This window comes from Anomalospiza imberbis, chromosome 13 (genome assembly GCF_031753505.1).
Source record: "Anomalospiza imberbis isolate Cuckoo-Finch-1a 21T00152 chromosome 13, ASM3175350v1, whole genome shotgun sequence".
Classification (NCBI taxonomy): domain Eukaryota; kingdom Metazoa; phylum Chordata; class Aves; order Passeriformes; family Viduidae; genus Anomalospiza; species Anomalospiza imberbis.
In genome coordinates this window covers 16,608,148-16,625,576 of record NC_089693.1, presented here as the reverse complement: position 1 = coordinate 16,625,576, position 17,429 = coordinate 16,608,148, and the positions used below count along the sequence as shown (strand labels likewise).

General features: G+C 44.0%; 1 protein-coding gene across 7 annotated transcripts in view; it reads left to right on the top strand.

Annotated features, from left to right (window-relative positions):
• LOC137482055 (C2 calcium-dependent domain-containing protein 4C-like) overlaps nucleotides 1–16,741 on the top strand; it is a 29,555-nt gene extending 12,814 nt beyond the window's left edge. For 4 of the 7 annotated variants that reach the window (XM_068204214.1, XM_068204213.1, XM_068204219.1 and 1 more), the window contains one exon: nucleotides 15,319–16,741. In XM_068204214.1, coding sequence (XP_068060315.1) covers nucleotides 15,319–16,672 — 1,354 coding nt within the window. In that variant the 3' untranslated portion in view covers nucleotides 16,673–16,741. Of the gene's footprint in view, nucleotides 1–5,747; nucleotides 5,822–8,356; nucleotides 8,495–8,756; nucleotides 8,874–15,318 lie in introns of those variants that run through there. The other 3 variants (XM_068204217.1, XM_068204216.1, XM_068204218.1) reach the window with 3 other exon arrangements.
• The last annotated feature ends 688 nt before the right edge of the window (nucleotides 16,742–17,429 follow it).

The window sequence follows — 17,429 nt, the reverse complement described above, 5'->3', positions numbered from 1 at the left end:
CCTGCCAGTCTGTGTCCTATCTGTGAAAAAGCTATTTTTTAACTGATTGATCCTGCACCTCTTGAGGCTGATGGAACAAATCCTGCTGGAATCTGTGGGGCAGGATTAGGCATTGCCACAGCTTGCTGGTGAGCACTGGCACTATTGCTGTACTGGCAGGGAGAAAGTACACAATGAAGTGATGAGGCAGAGCCCTGTTTGGTGGCCAACAGGCACTTGTGGTGTTGCTGAGTTAAGGCCATAGGATGAGGTAGTATCTGAACCCTGGCCTGTCAGACATCAGTTCTCTCTCTGTGCAAGCATTTAGGGAATCTTAAAAATGGCTGGCATGGTGCTGAGGCAACAGCTACATCCAGGATGAGTTGTGCTGTTTTATCAGGTGTTTTTTAGAGAACTGGGAGCTGTAACCTTCATGAGACAGTGAGCTGGGCTTTTTCCTTTCACTGCTCCTGAGGTTGCCAGGATAACCTTATAGTTAGTTGTAGTACTGCAGCAAATAGTACTAGACACTACTACTAAGTGTAAGCATCCTGCCTTAGGAATGGTTTTGGCATGCATTAAATGATATGGAACAGTGCCAATTACAGATACACAAATTAGAAACACAGCTTGCACAGAAATGTTTTGTATCCCTTAAGTGTTTAAGTAAATTGTATCAATACAAATTTATTCTAGCAGTTCTAGTTGGATTTACTTAGTATTACTTTTTGGTCAGAGTTGGAGTGGTTCAAATATTACTGAACCACCTAGGGAGGAAGAAGTATCTCTCCTGCAGCAACAGAACAGGCTCTGTGGCTGTGCTTGCCCCTGTCAGTGCCAGCCTTTGCCCTCAGAAGCTGGCATGCAAGCTTTGCAGATATCTCAAGCATTCCTTAGCAAACAGGACAGGAACTTCTTGTGTATCATGTATGTTTGGGGGTAGGAAGGAAGTAGAAAGGAAAAAAAAAAAAAACACTTCTTTCCTAAGTCTCTTATTTGACAAGAGACTTAAGTAATGAGTTAGGAAAAATGTGAGAGATTTTTCTGCTTCTTGCCTGCCTAAACAGAACTTTTTCATCATTGTTGACTGCAGCCCAGGAGTAACAGATGAGAAAAGGATTTATAACTGCACTTCATGTACAGGTTTAGGAACCTGGAATCCATTTTGTAAATGTTATGATACTCTTATCTTCCACAGTCTTGCTAAGTTAATGCAGTTTTGTGCACTTCTGTTGTTCAAACACAGGGAGGAGGAGGGAAAGGCTGTGCTTGCTGCAGCTACAATGTGGAGTCATCTGTGCCACGGTGGTAACAAGAGATGTGTGTGCCCCAAACACACAGCAGAAGGGACAGCTGCTCCTTTGCCTAGGAGAGAGTAAAAGGGATGTCCCTCACACCCTGGGAATTGGACATGTTTGGGCAGCATCTCTTGAATATACTTGCAGTGGTTATATCTCCCTCCTGTGAGGCAGATACTGGCCTCATATAGGACTGGCCAAGAAAACTCCCCAGAAGACAGAGGTTGGTACTTGCTTTACCACTTTGAGAGTAACTACAGAAGCAAGCTGATAGGGCTTTCCTTGAGAACTCAGTCTCTTCAAGTAATAGAGCCTGTTAGCTGTAAGTAGAGCAGCCTTTTTGTGTTATTTACAAGATAAAATCATGAGTTATATTTAATTACACTTGATGTTCAGCCTTGTTTCCCTCTCTTTTTAAGCTTTGCACTTTGGTAAGGCAGATGTCCATTTGCTCAGCTGAAAGGTCTCCAAAGCTGGGTTTGCATCTGTTGTGAGCTAATAAGAGCAGCCAGGGTCTTGCATTACCATAGTGCTTTTGTGTTGAGGCACTGCAGGGTACAGGGAAAATGATTACCAGGTACTGAGATAATGCCACCCTCAGACAGGGGGGCATATGCACAGGTCTTAAGTGAGTGTTTCAAGGAGTGTCAGAAAACTAACAATGACATGTAACAAGGGGTCAATCCAGGATGCAGCCTGCCGGTGGCTGGGCTCACTGTTGCTTTCCTGTTTGTAAGATAGGTAGTGTGTCCCCACTGCAGCCATCTTCAATGCTTATTGCTTCATTCTACACACCCAGGATCTATCAGGCCTCCACTGGGACTCACTTTTCACTTATCTGAGAAAGCCGTAAGTCAGATTTCAAGCTAAATCAAGATGGGGAAAAAATGCTTCTTCCAGTGAAAGCAAAATGAAAATGCCATAGTGACTAAGTGCTTGAAGAAAATGAAGGCACTTCTGGGTACATGAAGGACTCATGTTAGTGGGGAAATTGAATTTCAAGATGGCATCTTGTTGTATTGCACCAGAATTAAAGGAAACTGAAGTGATGAACATAAATTGTTTAGTCATGATGAATAAATCTTTAATTTCAGCTCAGGTCTGTGATGTTCCATGAACTGGCTTTCTTACTTGAATTTAAGGAAAAGACTAAGCCTGTAAAACTTGTCATTTTAGGGGTAAAGAAAAGGCTTTGACAGGGCTGGTCCCTTGGAATCTCCAGTTACCAGAGCCCCATGCAGACATACAGCTGACCCCTTAAGTCTCAAAGGTTATGCTGCTCAGATAGCAAGGAGGGCAAGGCCTAAGGGCTGAAGATTTGGTGGCTTTCTGCACACCCTGGTCAGTGGTTGGAATTGACAGTAGCTTGTGAGGGATGTTTTGGTGTCTTTTCATGAAGTACCGATGTTCACATTGCAATACTCAGATGGAGGAGCTGGGGTGAAGTGTGTCCTGACTGTAAGTTGGGAAAGGGGCTGGAGAGAGCTGGCTGATTGACCAGATGTAGCTGGGGAAATGGTGTGTGCCTGAAATCACTACATGTTTTGCTGTATATTTTAGTGAGAACTGAACAGCCAAGGGGCTGAATTCAGGACAGCATGGAATTGCCTGTGTAGCTAGACTTAAGGAGTGCAGAACTGTAAAAGCACCTGAGCTTTTACAAGTGCAAGTCACATAATTCAGATGCTTTTTAAAATCTCATTTCAAGAGACCCTGCTGAGTGTTTATTCCCATCACTGAGTGTAAGTACATTTTGAACTCTGTCACTGCACACTTAGGTCTGCTGTGCTTTCCCTTCCTGAAAACAGCTGTAAGCACTTTTCATTGAGCTGCTATGCTTAGGTCTTATTGAAGGACAGCAGAAATCCCAATCAGCTTAGAGCCCACCAGATGTGCAAACCTCCCCCCTGTGCCAGCCAGCTTGTCCCACTGCAAGGGAGAGCTCCAGTATTTTAGTACAGGTACAGTCCAGCCCATCACAAGATGTTTCCCAGGTGCATGAGACTGGAGGTGTGCAAGAGCAGTGAGTGCTGGGAAAACAGCTATAAACTCGTTACAGTTGGAAACAGCAAATATATTCGACAAGGAGTGGGGGAAGAAAAGGGAGAGCATAACATTAGATTTTCTATGCATTTTTGACTGTGTAAGGAGTCAGTTACAACTTTATAGTTTTGCAATGAAATTTGTGCTGCTTCAGGAAACTTGGCCATGCGGCAACAGGGTCTACCAATCTCACAACTCAAAATCCCTTTTTGGCTTTTGGACAGGTTTTGCAGATGTTTTTTGTGTGCTTAGACACTGCTTCTGCTAAGCAATTCAATGAGGGAATAGTATCCTCCTACCCATTGTTGACCTACAGCCCTTCCAAGAGGGGAGCTATGCTAATCACCAGTTCTGGGGTTTTTCATGTAGAAATGTTAGAGGGAAAATAATCCCAAACAAAATCCACGAGGTAAGGTGCATTTTGTTTATACTCACTAATTGGAATCATGTTAACAGTGAACAGCTCTCAAGTTTTTGTGAGGATTTTAATACTGGGATACAAAATATAATTGTACTCTATTAGACCCCTGTTCAAAACCTCAAGCAAACCTGTGTACTGGGGAGTGTTTCCCCAGGAGGAAGGAGCCATCATTTCAGGGAGCATGGCCAGTTCTGTGCTTCTGCAATAGCAGGTTTACTTCCCCTAGGATAACTCAGAACTGGGGTTTTCACGTCATCAAGTAGTAAAAGCTGGGATTTTTATCTGCATTTCTACAGCTGACTTGTCAAAAGATGTTACAATTAAGCTCACACACATCAATGCTTTTGAGAAAGTTATGCCCCATCATTGATAAAGTCAAAGATTGACTTAGAGTCAGTGAGTTGAAAAATCATGTAGTGTATATCTTTTATTTCCCTCACTTTTAAATGAGGTATTCAAGACTGAGCAGTGAGATCTTACCATCTCGCCTTTTGGCAGATTTTTGATGTATTGATTGCTTTATGATTTCTTTTTCTATTTTTTTGGGCTATAAAATTTCCAATTCCCTGGTTTGCTTTGTGAATATTGTTAAAATCAGGAGGTTCAATAAAACACCTGGAGACAAACAGATGTGGTCATGGGCCTGAATAATTTTGGGCACTCTAAGTAAACTCATTACATGTCTACTGCTTCACTGACATAACTTATGTAAAATACTGGTTAGGTTTTCTTTTGAGTTTGTTACATGCCCTGATATCCTGCAGAAAATTAAATCATCTGAAAAAAAACCCCTCTTCTCTTTTACTCTCAATTTGCAAAAATGGAAAGCAACAGCTGTTTCAGAGCCAGAAATAAATAAAAAGCATGTAGCAGGTGGTACCATACATGTACATCTAATTGCAATCTAACAATCTGCAAGCCAGCTACCAAATAGTGAGGGGTGAGATCATAATTTGGGCAGAGAAGGGGAGCAAAGACAATGGGAAAGTGAGAGAAATAGTTTTGGCTCAGGAAATTGGTATCTTTATAGAGGAGAGAAATGAGTGTAACTAAGAGCAGTGAGTTGTGATATCCTTTTGGTTTTGAAATGCTGTCCTCTTGACTCATCACTGTCTAGAGAAACTGGCTATAGATGCCAGAAATAGTGGGGAAATGATGGCATGTCTGGTTCATGGCTCAGTACAAGTAACCCTGATGGATTTGTCAGGTGAGATGCAGCTCACGGCTCTGAGGATCACACAGAGCAGTTGTGGGTCTGCTCCTGGGCCTCCTCTCACATACTGTGTGTGCCTGCTCACACCTGTGCTTGGGAGGATCAGGTTTGTGCACAGCCCTTTTCATTTCCTCATAAAGGAGCTCTCTTAAAGCACTGGTGTTACATGGTGTGGATCTCAAGCGCTCCAGTGAAAGGAGTGTTCAGATGGATAGAAGGACTAATGTGGGTAATGTTCAGATGGATAGAAGGACTAATGTGGGTAACTCTGGAGTCACAGTTGCTGGGCTGGGTCAGAGGGAGCGTGCTGTCTATTTGGCAGGTGATTCTCTTCTCAGTTGCGCAGTGAAAGTCTGAAGTCAGCAGGATTACACAGAGGTGAAGCCAGCATGACTGAGAGGAGGAAGCATGAGCCCATTCCCAGCTGCTTTCTCTACAGAGACCTGATGATTTATTTTAATGCTGTTTTTCACTGATGACCCCCACAAGGCATAATTTGTTTGCATTTTCTGTGATCAGATCAATGTTCCCTCTTATTGTCAGCCATTCACTGATAGTAATCCTCAGTTAATTCTTTCTTTTAATGCTATCTTATTGTACAGATAAACCACAAAGGATTTCTTTGCCTGGAGGACATGTTCTACTAACTTAAACTGATGGAGGAAATGCTTTTCCAGAATTTCACTGGGCAGTACACTGAAGGCATTTTGAAAAAATATTTAAAATTAAAGCATTCAGTATAATAGCACAAGCCCAAGAGTGCTTCTTTTCCCTTGTCTGGCATGCCTTTCAGTGAGTGAAATGTACTCCTGCATAGTACCAATAAGATCATACCTCTGAAACCATCCTTGAAGGGCTTCTATCCATGTAAGTGTCATAGCAGCTCCCTGTTGCCAGGGCAATACTTCAAAAACGAGAAGAGAAATCTGCAAACCTGTAGCTTATTTTGCAAGTTTCCTTCAGTCACTAAGGTTCCTCACAACTTCTCAGGGGCTTTGACTTAGATCTAACCACAAGCAGAAGCGATCTGAATTGTCTTCTTAGAAGAGAGTAAATTGTTGACAGGTGAAGTTAGGCTGCTGTTGATGACTTTTAGTCTGTCTGAAAGAGCTGATCTTTGAATGGACAATGTGGGCTAAGTATCTGGGGGGCTGAATGAATCACAGTCTTCATTGCTTCAAGAAAGCTGCTGAGCAGTAACTTGGCAAGTATAATCTTTTAATTAGTTAAGATCAGTTGTTCTTCCCAATTTCCACTGATCACAGTAAATAGCAATTAAGAGCAAACAGCACAGAGTGAGGTTGCTGCTGCCATGGAGCTCAATATTGGGAATAATCAAAGCCAGAGTATTTGGCTTATTAGTGCCTGGGCCATTTGCTAGCCTGCAGTTTGCTGAAGAGTTCTGCTTAATTAAAAGCAGCAGGGACAAGTTGATGGCTTTCTGACCCTGGCCCTACTGTCTGAGAGTGCTGATGGGGCAGACACTGCTGTGGCACAGAGTAGAAGAGCAATCTCAGTCTGGAGGCCAGAGATGGGATTTTCTCTGTGAAACAGCAGCTTTCAGGTGGGTTTTGCCCCAGAGACACAGGAGAGAGGCTGGTCCCTGCCCTCAGCTGATCATCTGCATAATAAATTAATGCCAGGGACTGAAAAAGACTGCTGCCCAGGAAGTTTATAATTTATTAATGTAGGAGGAAGATACAGAACCTGCTGGATCACCTGGCTGGTTTCACACTCAGCTCTGAGGATGGTGCTGCCCAGCAAGCAATTAAGCACACTACTAATTGCTTACTGAAGGAAGAGAGCTGTGCTTCCCAAAAGTACAGTCTGGAAAAGGTATCCTCCCCTCATGTCCCTCCTTTCTTCTCAATGACCTGTCTATGCAGCTCCTTCTAAGACTGGTGCTAGAAGAAGTGTTTTCCAGAGCTTTCACTGTATTTGTTGTTTTAATTGAGACAAAATAATGGTGGAAGATACTTGTAAGTGCCAGGAAACAGAGGAAAACGTCTTCTACCTTACACACTTAGGTAGCAAAAAACCCCACAAGTGTCTTAACAGCTGAAGTATTGGGTCCTTCTTTTGGGTGTGTGAAGCCTCCAGTGAAACATGCACTACACGTGAATTGCAGCCTGTTTTAAACATTTGGGCTGGAGGAGGTTCCCATGACACAAGTGCCATGTGTTCCACATTGCCTTCTGCAGCAGGAGCCTGCTGGCCCTGGGGGTTGGAGAGGGAGGCTGAGGCAGGATTCAAACTTCAGGCTTGCTTCAGGGAATGAAAGGATGAGGAAGCCAAACAATAAAGGATTTAATTTTGTCCTCCCCACTTAAGCAAGTTCCTCACCATGAAACAATTTTTACCAAGTGCTAGAGAATCTGTTATAGTCACATGAGCCTATTTCTGCTTTTCCAATGGGAATGTGTGTGACAGCAATAGCTGCAAATTATTTTTCTTTGTACAATAATATCTGGCCATATGTTTAAACTCTGTGTTTAATAGCAGTAGTTAAACAGTTTTTCTCATGCCTAATGATTCCTGAGTTGGAAGTAATTTTGTCAAGGAAAATCCTTGCATTTCTGCTACTCTTCTTGCTTGCTGCTGTGAGCCAGCGTTGTTCTCCAAGCACTTTTAACCTAATTTGCTACACATCTCTGGTTGTAAACCATTAATAGCAGATGTTTAATGTGGGAATTCTGGGGTGTGATCCACAGCATACCCCAGAGCTGCTGCTTTTTCCCTGGATATAATTATAGTATCCTGTGACTTTCCTTCTAATTTTCCTTTAAATGAAATTTCAGACAATCCATTTCCTCATGATAACACAACTGTCACTGTCTGTTCTCATCCTTTCTGCTCCCAAAGACCAAAACCAGCACTTCCACAAAATCCTGAGTCTTTTCCCAAAGCTGCCTGAAATCTGCAGGGCTCTTCACATTGATTCCTGGAGTCAGATTCCTCTTACCAGTATCAGGTTAATTAATGGATTCCCCCCCCACCAGTGATAGTCCAAGGGATTGTTGTTCTCCAAATATTTTTTGGGCATTAGGAGATCTCAGATAAGGGAGGTAATCATAAATCATCTGTGCAAAGCTTTGCAGGGTCAGAGCCATAGCAGGCCCTGTTTTGTAAATGGAAAGGACAAGTGGAACGCTATCTCATTTCTGAAAATACTCCTGCAGAAACACACCCTAGGGGACAGAAAGCCACAATCTAGAGATGTGGAAATTCTAGAAAAAGAACTGTCCTTTTGTACACAGAAATGCTGAGGACAGCCTAAGGGTGAAGAGTCTAGCTTTGAGCTTTGCTTTGAAGGTTGAACTTCAGTGTACCAAAAGCAACACCTATTTCTTAATGAGATGCTGCTGGTTAGTGAGACTACTCTGAAATGTATTCCACTTAAAGGTATAACTCTGATGACTACATGTCCTCCCCATCAAGATATTGTGGCCAGTTCCACCAGTGTGCTGTGCCACCTTCAGGTAGAGGAAATGTTCAACTAAATTTGACTCTCCATAGGAAAAAATAACCCTTCAGTTATTGGTGAGTTTTCTTTTTTAATATTTAATTTGCAATGACTAGGTCAAGCTGCCTGGAGTAGCAGGCAGAATTCCTCAACCTAGTTCTTGATCTGCCCGCCACTGGGAATGGGCTGGGGCCAAGGGAGGAACAACAGTCCCCACACACAACTCCTTGGAGCTGGGTTCTGCTGATGGGCTCTCACAACCCATCACAGTATGACTGCATGGCCTGCAGACAGCTGCACTTGCTGTTAGGGCAGAGCTTAGCAACTCTCCTCCTGCAGTGACATCTCAGTCTTTGTAGCTCATGGCATGGAAAATGATGGGAAGTGATGTTTGCCAACACACCTGTTTTTGAAGTGTTAAATGCTCCCAGTCAAGACCCAGCATGTTTTGATGAGGTGAATTATCTCTTTTGAAGCGTCCTTGGCTTGCTGCCTTGTTCCTTCTCATGAGCCCTGTGTGTACCAGCACATTGCTGCTCCAACCCAGACACGTCATCTGGTGCCTTTATCTTCATACATCCTGTAGGTGCAGGACACACTGCAGCCAGCCAGGAAATCCTGAAAGCATGGATTTCAGGAGCATTACAGAGAGATCCTTCCTCTCTTTTTCAGTTTAAGGTTGCTTTGGATCTGTGCTCTTTGGAGAAGGACTCCTGTGGGTGTGACTGGACAGGGAGGAAGGTTATTAAGAACTGCTTGTTTAATAAAACCTGCCAGTAAGTGTTTTGCAGTCATAGGTGAATCCTGCCATACTTTTGGAAATCCCTACCATGTTTTACAAGTTTCTGCATGACTACAGGAGTATTATATGGCACAGTTGTTGAGGAAATACTCAATATTATTTGTGCAAATCATGGGGCACACCATGTGGTGTCTAACTTCACAGCTTTAGGCTTTTGTCTTGAAGGAAGATGGCTGGCAAGCAGGGAAATCCTAGGAGTTATTCTTCCAAAGAATAACTACTGACATTGTAATACCTGGTTAAGGTGATAGTAGTAGATAATTATCCATTTGCATATAGTCTTCCTTTGAGGCATAAAATTATGTATGCATAGATCCATAGCTTTGTCTCTAATTTGACTTTTTGAAATGGATGTAAAAAATACATTCTTTGCATGGACAAACATAGATTTAGTTTCCTAATACACAGTCCTGGCACTGTTTTCTTCTTTTTCTCTTTAACCTTGATAGAAGTGATCCTTACTGATTTGAAGGTTTGTGGAGACTTTTTTGTTTTGTTTCTTTTTATAAAGGCTCATTTTTATTTGAAAATAAAAATTATTTGTAGCTTTTGTCTTTCATATTTAAATTTACTTAGAGCACAAAGAAGATGGAAAGAATAGTTTTTCTCTCTGTGTGTGTGATTCATTTTGCAGGTGTCAATGTAACTTTATATGGAATGAATTAATTTAGGTTACATGAGAATGACCATCCAATTAGACTACATTAGGCATGGGACCAAACTGCAGAAAATATTCTTCTATTGAGGCTACCAGAATAGAGATGGTTGCATGAAGTGCTTATTTATGCTTTTGTGTCTAAGCAGGGAATGTGAAATGAATGTGGCTGAGGAGCAGCTGAGGACACTGTGTTTGCCTGGCTTGAAGAAAAGGAGGCTGACGGGCGATCTAATTGCTCTCTACAGCTTCCTGATGAGGGGATGCAGAGAGGGAGGTGCTGAACTCTTCTCCTGGGATCCAGATCCAGTGACTGGATGTGTGGCAGTGGTTCAAAGCTGCGTCAGGATGGGTTCAGACTGGATGTTAGGAAGCATTTCTTTACCAAGAGGGTGTTCAGACACTGGAACAGGTTTTCTAGACAGGTGATCAATTCCCCAAGCCTGTCAGTGTGTTAAGAGGCATTGGGACAAGGCCTTTAATAACACACTTTTAACTTTTGAGGAGCCTTGGATTGGTCTGGCAGTTGGACTTAGATGATTGTTGTAGGTCCCTTTGAATTAAAACTGTCTGGTCTATAAATTATAAAGTTGTACTGCCTGATTTAATTTCTATTTTTACTCTGAGGAAAATACTAGTGGTAATTCTCATATTTCATTATTGGGGATGTATCCTGCTATAAACCACAGCACAGTAACTCTACAAAGCCATGACATGCGTGGAGCTCATTATTGCTGTAACACAGTACATCTCTGGGAGAAGACCTAATCAGTTTGGTGGACTTTTTTTCCTGAGAATCTTAAAATACAGTTACCTGGCCTAGTAGGAGAGGCCTGCCCTGAAATTGAGTTGTTTGACACTGGAATAAGTTATTCTTCCACAACAGAAGAGTCACCTGAACAAGACAGTCTAGAGGCAGTTCTGCTTTCACCAGATTGCAGAATTCTTGAAAGAAACACAGTCTGTAATACAGAGCTGCAACTGAGGGAAATGTCGTGGGAATTTTTAGGTTTTCATCATGTTTAGCCCTATAAGATTTAAATGAAACATCCACTAACAATGCAGTTTATGCAGTAGTCCCTTGGATATGTGTTTCTTCTGTCTTGCTGCAAACTGTGCACCTCTGCAACTGCCATGGCTTCAAGAATCTGAATTAAAGGCACTTGCAGAGTATTCTATGGTGTGTGAATCTTTTAGAGGAAATTAAACTTCCATTCTTTGTGTCTGCATCTGTGTGACTTGGCTGTGACCTTATGGCTGGCCTCTCAGTGAGCATATGTCCAGCTACAAAGTTATCTTCCTGACTGGACATCCTTTAGCTCTATTGGTAATATTGATTCCCTGGAGGAAGATCAGACACTTTGATGCTTCACAATGGTGGCCATAACAGGGGTACCAGCAGCCTCCTTTTGAGTACCTGAGCCCTTTTCTCCTCTGAAGTTTAAGATTAATCACTGCAAGTCACTGAAAGGCAGCAGTTTGCCAGGCCTTGGCTGAGAGTCACGTGTGCCTTCCAAGTTGGAGCTGTGTAACACAACTCAAAAATCCCTGCTCTTTTTTTCCCAGAAGCAAGCAGTCTTTCTGCCTATTGTATTTTTTAATTAAATAATCCCACTTTCTTTTGTCTTCTTCCTGCAAACTAGTTCCAGTCTTCTTTAGGATCCTTTCCATCAACATATCTAAACTGCCCAGGCTGTCTAGTAAACCCTCTGGTTCTGGGGAATCTGCTCCACTTTGCTGTTGAATTTTTATCCTGCTTATCTATCTGTAGAAATTTAGCTTCTTTGGGAAACCGGCTGAGTGGAATTAGGAACAGCATACCTTCCTTGGATTTTTGCATGGCAACTCTCAGCTTCTTATAAGAGGACTATGTAATATGCTATCAAGAATGAATTCTTCAGTTCATGCTTTTAGGTTTTTACAGTTCACACTGCTGTGACACAAGGTACTTGAGATACTTGGCATAAAGTCCCCAAGTGCCTGAAGGGCCCTGCAACTCCTGAGCTCTTGCTGCCAGCACTTGGGCATCTGCTCATTTGTTCATTTAAAGGAGCATGGACATTTCTTATAAAGCTATGCAGAACCTTGTCTTTGCTGATGAGATAAAATATAAGCTATTCTGTGATACAAAAACAGAAAGGTCGGGTTGTCAGATTAGTTCTGCTGAACCTCTGTTACTTCATTGTATTACTATGAAAGTAATGCAGAATGATTTGCCATTGATTTAGGCCAGAAATGGTGAGCAGTCTGCTAATAGGTATCTTTGACATGTGTCGAAGTGACAGGAAGGAATTAATGCACTATACAATGTGCTGTGTTTGTTCATGATACCAATCTCTAACAAATGTATCTAAGTGCCTCTCAGTTGATTGAAGTCTTCTTTCAAGAAGCTACAGCTGAGATACCACTGCATGCTTTAGGAACTGGGTTCTCTATTCTCACAAAAGCTTGTGGAAATTTGGAATATTTTAGGTAATATAATGCACAGCCACTGCTGTTGCTTTAAGAATAGTGAGCTGTTATGTGCTCTCTCATCCAGGACTGGCATTCACATCTCCCCCTTTCAGAGCAGAACCAGAGGGGTTTTTTTGTTTTTATCTTTCCCGTCATTTTGACCGGCAGGGAGTGTTTTCCCCTCCCCTGGTGCACATTCTCTCTCTCCCCTGTAAACCACTGAAAGGGTTCTCCTTGCAGTTCCAGGTCCTTGAGCCAGTCAGCTCCAACCATGTTTTGGGCTCTGATGTATTCCCCGCCAGGGGCTGCCCGGGACCGCAGCCAGAGGTGATGAGGCGCGGACGGACCTTTCCTGAGCCCAGTGAAGTCCGAGCGGCAGGAGATAAATCATATCAGTAACACACGAAGGAAAATTCCCAACTTCCTCCTGTGTTGGTAGGAAATTCCATTTTTTTACAGCCCCTGCTGAGATCCCAGGGTTTCACCTGTTGTTGGTACAGGAATTGTAATAAAGACTTGCCACGAATTATATCCGGTTTAAAAGTGGATTATTGTAGCCACATTTTTATAACAACAGGAAGTCTTCTTGGCAGCATATTTTAATTATGCTCTGAAGCTAATCAAGGAAAGAATCTGTTCTGAACACAGGAAGCTATATATACACATTTGAGTGCCTATTTCCACGGGGCAGCTACAAGTGCTTAAGTGTTGCTGAACTCCCAGCACATGAGCAATCTGTTAAATATCTATAAAAGCACAGGCTTTCATAGGAAGGGGAGGATCCACCACCCCGTGAAAGGCACCTGCTTCCTCTTTACAGTCACTGGAGGGAGACAGGCAACTGTGATCATGAGACTCTGATCATCTCTGGAGAAGCCCTAACTCTTTTCTCTGACGTTAAAGAGACTCATGAGAAATCACGTACCTATAACAGGGTAGCTATTTTATTTCATCACTGCCCGATGCCAGCTGTGAACTTAGTACACCTGAGGCTGGTTGCCATGACTGCTGTATATGAGCAACTTCTGTGATCTGTTACTGAAGGCAATAAGGTTTCCACTAAAAAGTGGAATTTCCTTAATTTTTCTTCATGTTTAGAACTAATTTTTTCTTTGCTATTAAAGGCGGAGGTGCATAGCACACAGAACAAGATCACTTACTCTTTGGAAACGACATGGTCTGTAAGGCATGATACATGGTACAGTATTGCCTGTTCTGAATGGATAACAGCTAAAAGAAAGCATCCCAGCATCTCCAGGAACTCCTCTTACTACTCTGCTGTAAAGTCTCATTGGCTGGAAAAGCACTAACCGTCTCCAGAAGCCTCTAAATTAGATAGGAGATTATTTGAAGCACACCCACAATCAAGTAAATTAATCTAAGTAAACTACACGAGCTCCTACATCTGAAATGTCACTGGGATATTTGGGGTGTCCTGAACCTTTTTACAAAGCACGACAAAAAAAATTTTCTCAGATTTTAATCACCAGGATATTGTTATGCTAATGAAGCCTAACTGGTATAAAACAAACAGGAGTGAGACAGGGTTTACACCCAGAACACGTGTGTACCTAGCTAAATCTTTCAGCAGGTTCAAAATGTTCCCTGCCTCTGTTGCCCACGGGATTTGTTTTCTCTGAGCACATCTCGTCTATTTCAAGCACTCAGTAAATATGCACTTTAGCTCTTCATCGGAAGAGGGAAGAATATGATTTGTCTACTATCCCTGTGTTATAGGCTTCAGATGAACATTTAGGCAACCAGTTTGGCAGGCCTTCCTGGCTTTGCATTAAAGATTCCTCCTTGCAGCTTGCAGAACAATTACAGAGTTTGCAGAGGTCCGTTCAGGCTCTGCTGCGTTGGTGAGGAAGTTCATGGACCCCACCTGGCTTTGAGCAGGGTCTGTTAAGCGTCACGCGGGCCTGGGTTTTTGCTATGCTGCTTTTCAAGGTGACTTGCCAAAGCATTCGTGCCTTGTCTTTCTCCTCACTGCACCTGCATTCCCATTTCGGTTACTGCTCAGTATCAGCGATAAGAACGCTGTGTCAGCGTTCCGTAGTCTCGTGTTCTTTGTGAGTAACGAGGGGGTGGACACACATTCAGATGTAGAAGGGCAGCAAAGTTCTTTACAAATGAGCTTGAAAACCGCAATTCCCACTTCCTACTGCTCTAACGCTGGAAAGCTGCCAGGATCTCCAGAAGAAAAGAATCCCCAAAACAATGTTGCTTTTGTCCTGGGTTTGTTAGTTATCTCGAAACACCTCGGGACGCCTCTGTAAGTAGATACTAATCAAGCAGAAACTGGACGCAGGGGAAGGGCGAGGGGCTGGGGCCGGGCAGCCCCGTCCCCCCGCGCTCGCAGGCGAGTGCCAGGCGCCGGGAACATCCGCTGATCTGCGGCGGCGAAAAGGAGACGGTCAAAAAGCGCTTTCCCATGAGAGGCCCCTTTAGCAAGTCCCTCCCCGTTGCTCCGGGCACGGCCCCGGTGCCCAGCAGAGTGCCCTGCAGGGCAGCTGCGGCGCCGCCTTCCCTGCTCCACCCTCCGCATGAGAGCAGGAGGCGCGGTGGCAGCCCCCGCCCTTCCCCCGGCCGGACGCGCGACTGGGAGGCGCCCGGCACGGCTACAAAAGGCTCGGGGCGGGCTGCTGGTCCGGATCGCAGCTGCTGAGAACGAGCCCGGGTAGCTGCAAGCCGGGGCTGCTGGAAAGAATAAGGCTTGCACTTGTCAAGGTACGTTCTCTGCTAAGGGAAAAACACGGTAGGGATTATGCGAGAGGGACTCCAGTAGTGAGTCGATGCTGTTTTCTCCCTTTAGTGGTTTAGTTCTGTTCTTGCACCAATTGACTTCGCTAGAAGTAGTGCACTGGGCAGGGGATGTTTTGAGTATGGGCTTGTGCTAGTCCTGCCTTGAGTGGCACCCTTTGTGCCTTGCTTGGCTGCAGTGTGTCCAAAAAGGATGTTCATGTACCTTTTCCTCTGTGTGTCTGCAGGTGGATTTCTCCTTCAAACTTTTCCCCTTTGAGGACTTCCTGCCCAGCTACAGTGATGTGGTTGTTGGAAAAGATCAGAGCATCACATGAAAATGGAAGCCTCCCCAGCTCTTCCTTCCTGGGACTGCCACAAGGCCAAAATCTGCCAGAAAAAGCCCGACTGAGGGCTGCTGCTTTTCCAAATGTGATCACTCCTGACAGAATCCCTGAATTCTGCATTCCCCCCAGGCTGACCAGCTCTGGCTCCATTAAGGGCAGTGGCTTCCACCAGGATCACAGTTCAGTGGATGCAGCTCTTGCTTCTGATTATAGCCCCAGCTCTTGCCCACATCTCATTCAGGTGGAAAGCATTGAAGAGGAGATCTCTGCCCTGGAGGAAGAAAGCACCAATGCAGACCCACAGTCCCAAGCAGCACTCTCCCTGCCCCACTTTCCCAGAGCCCCCACTTCCTATGGCTTCTGCACTTTGCTGGAGAGTCCCCACACCAGGAGGAAGGAGTCCATCTTCCATGGTGATCCACGTGCTGCTCTGCCCAGCCTGAAGCTGTCTCGATCCAGAGCTAACACCTTCAGTGGCAAAGGGAGCATGTCTAATCCCATTGCTATCAGCTTTGCTTCTGTGAGACTGCCGCCCAAGCATCTCTCTCTGCACAGGCAAGGTGCCTGTGACAGTGACACTGCCTCTTCCAGTGATTCCTCTCCATTCAGTTCTCCGCTTCTCAGCAGGTCACCTCCCAGACCCTGCTCCCTGATCAAGGCACAAAGTCAAGAGGGATTGCTCTGCAGAGCACTGAAAGACAAGAGCAAATACATTATGCCCAGGAACAATTCTCTCTCTACAGAGGAGAGCAGCTCCACTGATAACAGCCCCAGTGCCATCAGGAGGGCCTCTGAGGGGCTGCTTGGCATACAGAGCTTTAGCACCTCCTGTTCTCCCATCTTTCCAGTGGACCTGACCTGCAGTCGGGAGAGACTGGTGGGAGAGAGTACTGTGGTTATGGACAAGGGAGGCGTGTTGAGGCTGTCAGCTGAATACTGCTCAGAGAACGAAAGGCTGCGGATCCGCCTGATCAGTGCAGAGGGTTTATATGATGATTCTGTAGAGGCCAAAACCATAAACTGCTGTATCTCCTTCTCCCTGGTGCCAGGGAAAACACAGAAACAGAAAAGCACAGTTATAAAGAGAAGCAGAAATCCCATCTTCAATGAGGACTTCTTTTTTGATGGCATTGCGGAAGAAGATCTGTACAGCCTCTCTGTCAGGATGAAAGCAACAAATAAAGGGTGCAGTATGAAACGAGATTATACCTTAGGAGAACGGGAATTGTCTTTAATGAGTATGTTGTCAGTGTAGTGCTTCAAATATTCAAACAAATTGTCTTCTGAAAGTTTTCTACTAAATAAAGTTTTAGGTTGACTTTTATGTTGTTTGGGTTTGTTTTTTTTTTTTTTTTTTTAAGAATGCTTAAAAGCACTGCCTTGCTTGGTGTTACTATCATGCTTTTGTGCCTTGTTTTGCTGTTTAACACATCAAACTGAGATCTTGACAGGAGGGAGAAGAAGAGCTAGTTTGCCTTTAGGATAAAGGATTAGGCTGTTACCAAATCAAGGCTGTCCTATACGGCTTTCAGGCCATAAACTTCAGGTGGAAGTGTTTTTCACTCTACCTGGTCCCTAAATGGGTAACAGTCTGTGCACACAGTACACCCTGAACTCTATTGCAGCTCCTTGGTACAAGATCAGTTCAATGGACCATTTTGACAGCACTCATATTTGCACAAACGAATCTTTTAATGAGCCCTGTGTTCGGAAGGAGAATGAGGTCTTTTACAACAGGTGCATTTGGATTCCCAAAGCCAGTGTAAGTTTGTGTTGAGGAAAACAAGATCAGCTGCTGAGCAGCAGCTAAAAGCCACTGGAGGCAGGGCTCTCTACACAGACCTACAGTATCAACACTTGAACAACCTGGGTGAGGTTGCAGCACCGTCAGCATCTTCTTTTACCTTTTCTTTCCATGGTCGGTTTCACAAGCCCACAGAATCAAGTTGCCAGGTAATTGTGTTTTGATCAGGAATGTTCCTGAGAGCTCCAGCCCTCAGCAATTCAGCTAT